This window comes from Littorina saxatilis, linkage group LG12, assembly GCF_037325665.1.
Source record: "Littorina saxatilis isolate snail1 linkage group LG12, US_GU_Lsax_2.0, whole genome shotgun sequence".
NCBI classification, from domain to species: domain Eukaryota; kingdom Metazoa; phylum Mollusca; class Gastropoda; order Littorinimorpha; family Littorinidae; genus Littorina; species Littorina saxatilis.
This window is the reverse complement of record NC_090256.1, coordinates 84,608,223-84,615,722: the sequence shown is the minus strand read 5'-3', so window position 1 is coordinate 84,615,722 and position 7,500 is coordinate 84,608,223. Positions and strand designations below refer to the sequence as shown.

The following is a 7,500-nucleotide window of genomic DNA, read 5'->3' as shown; positions in this document are numbered from 1 at the left end:
GTTACGGCGATCACTGGCTAATAACTGTTTGCTGGCTTGGTCGCCGGATTGTTTGTTGGCTTCCCGTTTTATTGACTTCGATCGTGATGATTGTGTTGGTGAGTGGCCATAAATTCGGCGGAAACGAATAAACGCATGAACAAGATTTGTGGCATAAGAAACCCGTATCAGTAGGGGAAAAAAGGAAAGAGAACAATACAAAAACATGTTGTTAGCCTTCAAATGAAGATCATGGCATTAGCTTTCGAAGGGTGTAAATGTAATCGAGCGCAAATTTCTCGGCCGTAATAATTATATGTGTTACAAGTTTATTGCGTAAGCTTTAAGTCCGAAAGGCGGCTAAAATATTATAGGGACAAGAATTTTGCATAGTTACGAGTAGGCAGGAATAAAAGGCAATATATATCATATAATGCAAATAAACACAAACGCAAGATCGAAAAAAAGAGAGAGAAAACACCGAGGCACACGACAGTGCAAGGTCAATTTCATGCCACATTAGTTTCGTGTGGCCATCAATGATAAGAATCCAGTCTTAAGCCCATGGAAGTGCCTAGTACATCTGACCTGCAGTTCGTCTGAGAACATGTAAACAATATGAGAAGACTTGACTGCACGGCTTTGATGATTTGGTGCCTGTACGTATGTCTGTCTGCACAAGCGACATACGGTGACAAAATACACATTTGTGACTTAGTAGACCCTATCGGAATTCCAAGCTCTCGTAATCTCTCGCAAACTTCAGAGCATAGCAAAGCCTCATGCGATACAGTGATCTCGTGGGAGCTGCACAAGCCAAGGTTCGAAGTTCTCGCGATGTTCAAAGCATAACAAAGAGCGAGTCTCGCGAGAGCTGCTCAGATACCGAAAGGTCTATTCTACCACACGTTTTTACTTACTTGGCTCACAAGAGATCGTTCGTGTACTGCAGGGTAATGTCCTCCTTTGACACTCCACTTTGTAATCATGAGGATTCAAAATTCTCTGGCACGGTTTTATGTTTTCTGCTGCGGAAAGTATGGTGTACACTCATCCGTCTTCGTCTTCAACAGGAACGGAGTCAAGTTCCGTTTAGACAAACACGGAAACCCGATGAACATGATGAATACATGTTTTAGGGTCTGTGTTTTAGATCCGGGTCTGTCCTCACCTCGACCTTGACACTCTATATAATCGTGTGTCACCTCCCCTCCCCCCCCCCTCTCACCCCCACCCCCCTTTCCAGCTCCTCTGCGTCACCCACCCTCCTCTTCAGGCGACCTGGACATTTTTTTATGTGTGTGCACTCCTTTTTGCTCTATCCCTCCCCTCATATCTCTCCTTCCTCTTCTCCTTCCTTGACAACCTCAACAGTTTGTATGAATCTCTCTCTCTCTCTCTCTCTCTCTCTCTCTCTCTCTCTCTCTCTCTCTCTCTCTCTCTCTCTCTCTCTCTCTCTCTCTCTCTCTCTCTCTCTCTCTGTATGTATATATTAGGCAGCATTGATGTGCAAGATTATAGATACAGGAAAGCTTGGAACAAACCACTGTGTATTTTGCATACGTTTAAATATCATGTTTTCTATTTTTTCCTGTGATTCATGTGTACCCCCCGCCCCCCCCCCCCATTGAAAGGGGCTGTAGGCCCATATTCAATTAAACTGTGTCAGTGTCAGTGTAAGTGTCTCTCTCTCTCTCTCTCCCTTCCTTTTTTTCTACGTTAATATCCGTGTAAATATGTGATTAGATTAGTCCCCTCTCTGGGCGAGGGCTGGTTGAAAAAAAGCTCGTTGTATTGCTTATGCCACAACCCTCAAAAAATAAAATTTGATTTGATTTGATTTGAAAATTTGATCTCTCTCTCTCTCTCTCTCTCTCTCTCTCTCTCTCTCTCTCTCTCTCTCTCTCTCTCTCTCTCTCTCCCCTCTCCTCTCTCTTTCTCTCTCTGTCTCTCTCCCCTCTCTCTCTCTCTCTCTCTCTCTCTTTCTCTCTCTCTCTCTCTCTCTCTCTCTCTCTCTCTCTCCCTCTCTCTCTCTCCCCTCTCTCTCTCTCTCTCTCTCTCCCCTCTCTCTCTCTCTCTCTCTCTCCCCTCTCTCTCTCTCTCTCTCTCTCACTCTCTCTCTCTCTCTCTCTCTCTCTCTCTCTCTCTCTCTCTCTCTCTCTCTCTCTCTCTCTCTCTCTCTCTCTCTCTCTCTCTCTCTCTCTCTCTTTTCTACGTTAATATCCCTGTAAATATGTGATTAGATTAGTCCCCTCTCTGGGCGAGGGCTGATTTGAGAATTTGATCTCTCTCTCTCTCTCTCTCTCTCTCTCTCTCTCTCTCTCTCTCTCTCTCTCTCTCTCTCTCTCTCTCTCTCTCTCTCTCTCTCTCTCTCTCCTGTGTAAAACTGTATACAACTTAGACATTTCAATATCTCTCTCTCTCCCTCTTTCTCCCCCCCCCCTCTCTATGTGTCTCTGTGTCTCTCTGTCTGTCTGTCTGTCTGTCTGTCTGTCTCTCTCTCTCTCTCTCTCTCTCGAGCTCTCTCTCTCGAGCTCTTTCTTTTTGTAAAACTGTATAACTTTGACATTTTAGCTGCTGCAAGTCCTTGGATAACCGTTGCGCCAAAAAACTCAAGTCTCGCGGTTGACGGCGTTGATAAAAAACACACAAAACAACGGAATCACAGTTTCAAAACCTAATCCAAACACAGCCGTTTCAAATTTGAATTACTAAGCGCTCAAAGACTAACTTTCAGGTATTCCTAGTGTCAGTGACATAATTACAACTCCAAACCTGAACTGTATATCTCTTGGGTCGATTAGACAGTTTTGAGTTCAGTTATCCCTTTAATTAAACAAACTCAATTTCGACCAATTCACACAATTCGTCGCTTCGGAGGTGATCCGTAACTATGCAAATTAAGTAACTGAATTTTATTCGGCAAACGGTTTTCTTCCGACACTCTCCTGTGTCAAATAGTCGGTCCCGACCTCCGTTTGTCGTCACATTTTATTCAGTGCTGGTCACGCACATTCGCGACTGAAGGAAGTGTGAAGGAAGTCAACTCTTGTAACTGATCTAGCGAGCGCACACGCATTCCATGCTATAATAGGGACTAGAGCGCATTACACAGCGTAAACAAACACACTGTCCAATGCGCTGTCTCGAAAGACCACTTAACACTTAAGTAATAGAACGTTCAAACCATAATTCTAAAGCATATATTTCTAGTCTGTGGTGTCAAACATCGATTCAAATTCCAAACCGAACTGAATCTGTTCCAGCATGTGAAATACGGGCTACTTTTCCCAGGGCGAAAATTTGAACAAAAATCAAAAGTAAGAGTGCGGCGGAATACATTTATAGGAGGAATCACAGTTTCAAAACCTAATCCAAACACAGCCGTTTCAAATTTGAATTACTAAGCGCTCAAAGACTAACTTTCAGGTATTCCCGGTGTGTAGTGACATAATTACAACTCCAAACCTGAACTGTATATCTCCTGGGTCGATTAGACAGTTTTTGGTTCAGTATATCATTCCTTTGATTTAACTAAGTTAACTTTCGACAATTTCACACATTTCACACAACCAGAGAATTTTAAACAAATCCAATAAAAGCTTTTACCAGTACTCGTAAAGTTCTGCTTTTATGTCAACATTCTTACACCAGAACAATGAACTCATCGCCCAATCGCCTATCTCACATGTCTCACATGTCTAACACTACAAACACAGTCTTGGACTTCCGGGGAAATCCAGACATCTATTGCGATGCATACGCAAATTATTATTGCTTGGAATGCGTTACAAATCTCTGAGAGTTTTAGCGGAAAACGCCCTTTTTGTCGAAGCTACGTGCGTGACACGCTGGATATCATCACAAACTTTCTTTATTTGGAGTTTAACGTCGTTTTCAACCACGAAGGTTATATCGCGACGGTGAAAGGTGGGGGGGGGGGGGGAGATGGGATAGAGCCACTTGTTAATTGTTTCTTGTTCACAAAAGCACTAATAAAAAAATTGCTCAAGGGGCTTGCAACGTAACCTTACTGGGAGAACGCACGTTTCCAGTACAAAGGACTTAACATTTCTTACATACTGCTTGACTAAAATCTTTACAAACATTGACTATATTCTATACAAGAAACACTTAACAAGGGTAAAAGGAGAAACAGAATCCGTTAGTCGCCTCTTACGACATGCTGGGGAGCATCGGGTAAATTCTTCCCCCTAACCCGCGGGGGGTTCATCACAAACTTCATAAAAGAAAATAAACAGAAAATAAACAGAAAATAAGTAAAAAGGACAAAACATTGTTGCAATTCCTGAACCGTTCGATCGTTGTCAATAAGAAGCGGCCATCTCATCATCACATGAAGTTTTGACTAAACATGTTATCAAATAGACTGGGAATCGAAACAAGGGTGTGTGTATGTGCAGAGGTATTCCCGGATACTTTATATACACATTCTTGCAGATGATATCCCCTCAGGGTTTTTTGTTTGTTTTTTAAATTTCGATCCAATTCCGGCTTCTTCTTTTTTTCTTCTTTTTTTTTTGAGGCAACATTGTCACGAACTTATTTATCAATCAAATTGTTTTGCACCTCGGAAGGTTACAATTTTTATTATTTTTAGTTCTTTAAATGCATCATTTAACATCAACATTTGAAAAATAGATTTAAAAATGATTGCACCGTATTCGCTGTTATCTCCTGAATCCAAAAATATATGCATAATGTACATATCTTTTGTTTGGATTGAAATCGGGCTAAACATCAAGAAAATGATGCAAATTATAGGTTCATTTGGGCTTCTCCTCTTGCATTACCAAGACAATGCGCGCGTCAGCGCTTTCTCTCCGCAGGTTTCGGCCAACCTATGGTCTTGAAGAGTAAAACTGCAGTGCGCCCAGTTTCATTCTGTGAGTTCCACAGATTGACTAAATATATAAATTTCGCTTTTCGCGACTTGCTTTTATAGTTGCCCGGGGTTCCTGCAGCTAAATACAAAAAGATGTAGAGTTAGGCACAAAAAAAATAGGTCTGTTTACGGTAACATAGGGTGAAAAAATAGGGTCGGTAGGTCGGCTTTTTTTTTCTTCTTTTTTTTTTTTCCCCCTCTCTATGATGTTTCACAGTTCATTTCTTCTCATCAATCCCTGTTTTTGCCTGTTGAAAAACGTTAATGATACTAAAACTCGCTGGATAGGTACTGATAATTTTCACCCCATCCTTTTCATGACAACATTTATCAAGCTTTACAGCTACCGGGTGGCGAACACCACTGCGTGCATCCATTTTGAAAGGAAGTAACACGAGTGACGACCCTTTTACTCCTAACAGTAATTTGAGCTTACCTCCCTTTCTGTCGTCTGCTGTTTGAGCGCAAACAGCTCTATTTTGGATGCGGTTTTTCTTTTTTCTTTTTTTTCAGACGATCCAAAAAAAAGATTAGGGTCGGGCCTAAAAACTAGGGTCGGTCGGGTTACCGTAAACAGACATTTTTTTTTGTTTGCCTTAAACTTTCCTCGGCCCTTTTATGGCCTGCCGTGAGCTAATCTGCGGCACATTCCCTGGCCCTGAAAGAAAGAAATAATGACCCAAAAAACGTCATGTATGGTACTGTCCGGGTGAAGTCTTTACAAACATAAAGTCATGAAAAATTATGGACACGAATTTTCTGGTTACACGCACTGTGCGTTTAAATGATCAATACAAACACCAGTGCTGTTGTTGCAGTCATGTACGCATGGTTACGTCCGTGGACACAGGTTTGAAAGCAGTACCTTCATTTGGAAATATTTTATAGCCCCATGTTGTGGCATCTCTTACAAACACATTTTTGTTTGTTTGTTTGTTTGCTTAACGCCCAGCCGACCACGAAGGACCATATCAGGGCGGTGCTGCTTTGACATATAACGTGCGCCACACACAAGACAGAAGTCGCAGCACAGGCTTCATGTCTCACCCAGTCACATTATTCTGACACCGGACCAACCATGCAGTTCTAGCACTAACCCCATAATGCCAGACGCCAGGCGGAGCAGCCACTAGATTACCAATTTTAAAGTCTTAGGTATGACCCGGCCGGGGTTCGAACCCACGACCTCCCGATCACGAGGCGGACGCCTTACCACTAGGCCAACCGTGCCGGTTTACATACAAATATCTGTATATAAACCTAAATACGTTTGTTAACTTGCATGGTGGATTCTTACTTCAATATAACGTCTGCATCTAGCAAAAAGGCAATAATAGTAAAATGTGAAAGTCGATCATGTACGTTACCGGATATTCCATGTGAAATGGTACTTATGCCAGTATTTTTTACATGGGTACCCATTATTTCGTGTTTATCAACAAAAAAAAGCTTCACAAAAACACAAGTATGGAACAAACGAAAAAGGCAAAAAATATTGGGAACTTTTCAAAACACTTCTTATTGACATTGGGCGAGATATTGTATACGAATTTGAACAGACGGTGTCATTTCGCATTGAACGTCTGAAGAATGACAGTAGAAAAGCCGAAAATGAATGGACATTCAAAGAGTTTTCGGGGAAATGTACCGGAAATACCGCGCTTGACTGGACACAAAGACGTCAAACAGGACACGTCATTATGTGTCAAAAGGCACCGTCCTTCTTGTGCAAGCGATTATTTGCACCTATCCGGGCTTTTATATGTGACGAGAAAATACTTTCACTTGGGCACGTACCAAAAAAAAAAAAAAAAAAAAAAAAAAATGGCTACGGTCTATCTTGAGAGCGGGGATATAGCTCAGTTGGTAGCGCGCTGGATTTGTATTCAGTTGGCCGCTGTCAGCGTGAGTTCGATCCCAGGTTCGGCGGAAATTTATTTCACAGAGTCAACTTTGTGTGCAGACTCTCTTCGGTGTCCGAACCTCCCCCCGTGTACACTACATTGGGTGTGCAAGTTAAAGATCCCACGATTGACAAAAGGGTCTTTCCTGGCAAAATTGCTTAGGCACAGTTAATAATTGTCTACCTATACCCGTGTGACTTGGAATAATAGGCCGTGAAAGGTAAATATGCGCCGACATGGCTGCAATCTACTGGCCGTATAAAACTCCATCTCACACGGCATCACTGCAGAGCGCCTAGAACTGTACCCACGGAATATGCGCGATATAAGACTCATTGATTGATTGATTGATTGATGAAATAATTTCATAAATGACACCATTTGCGATTATTTGCACCAATCTGCCCGGGATTTTGTGGTGAGAAAATCATTAACATAGACACGCACACACACACACAAAATATTAAAACACACAACTTTTTTATTTGTTTTATGCAGCTTGTTATCGCGCGCATATTTCAACATACAGATTCAAGGCGCAGGGATTATATTTATGCCGTGTGAGATGGAATTTTTTTACACAATACATCACGCATTCACATCGGCCAGCAGATCGCAGCCATTTCGGCGTATATCCTACTTTTCACGGCCTATTATTCCAAGTCACAGGGGTATTTTGGTGGACATTTTTATCTATGCCTATACAATTTT

At 42.0% G+C, this 7,500-nt stretch overlaps 1 protein-coding gene across 6 annotated transcripts in view; it reads right to left on the bottom strand.

Annotated features, from left to right (window-relative positions):
- The window catches only part of LOC138983004 (uncharacterized transporter YutK-like), a 98,451-nt gene that overhangs the window by 40,392 nt on the left and 50,559 nt on the right, over window positions 1–7,500 (bottom strand). The window contains exon 1 of one of the 6 annotated variants that reach the window (XM_070356397.1): window positions 900–1,112. The exons of the other annotated variants lie outside the window; for them this stretch is intronic. Coding sequence (XP_070212498.1) covers window positions 900–968 — 69 coding nt within the window. The 5' untranslated portion in view covers window positions 969–1,112. Of the gene's footprint in view, window positions 1–899; window positions 1,113–7,500 lie in introns of those variants that run through there. 6 annotated transcript variants of the gene reach the window in all.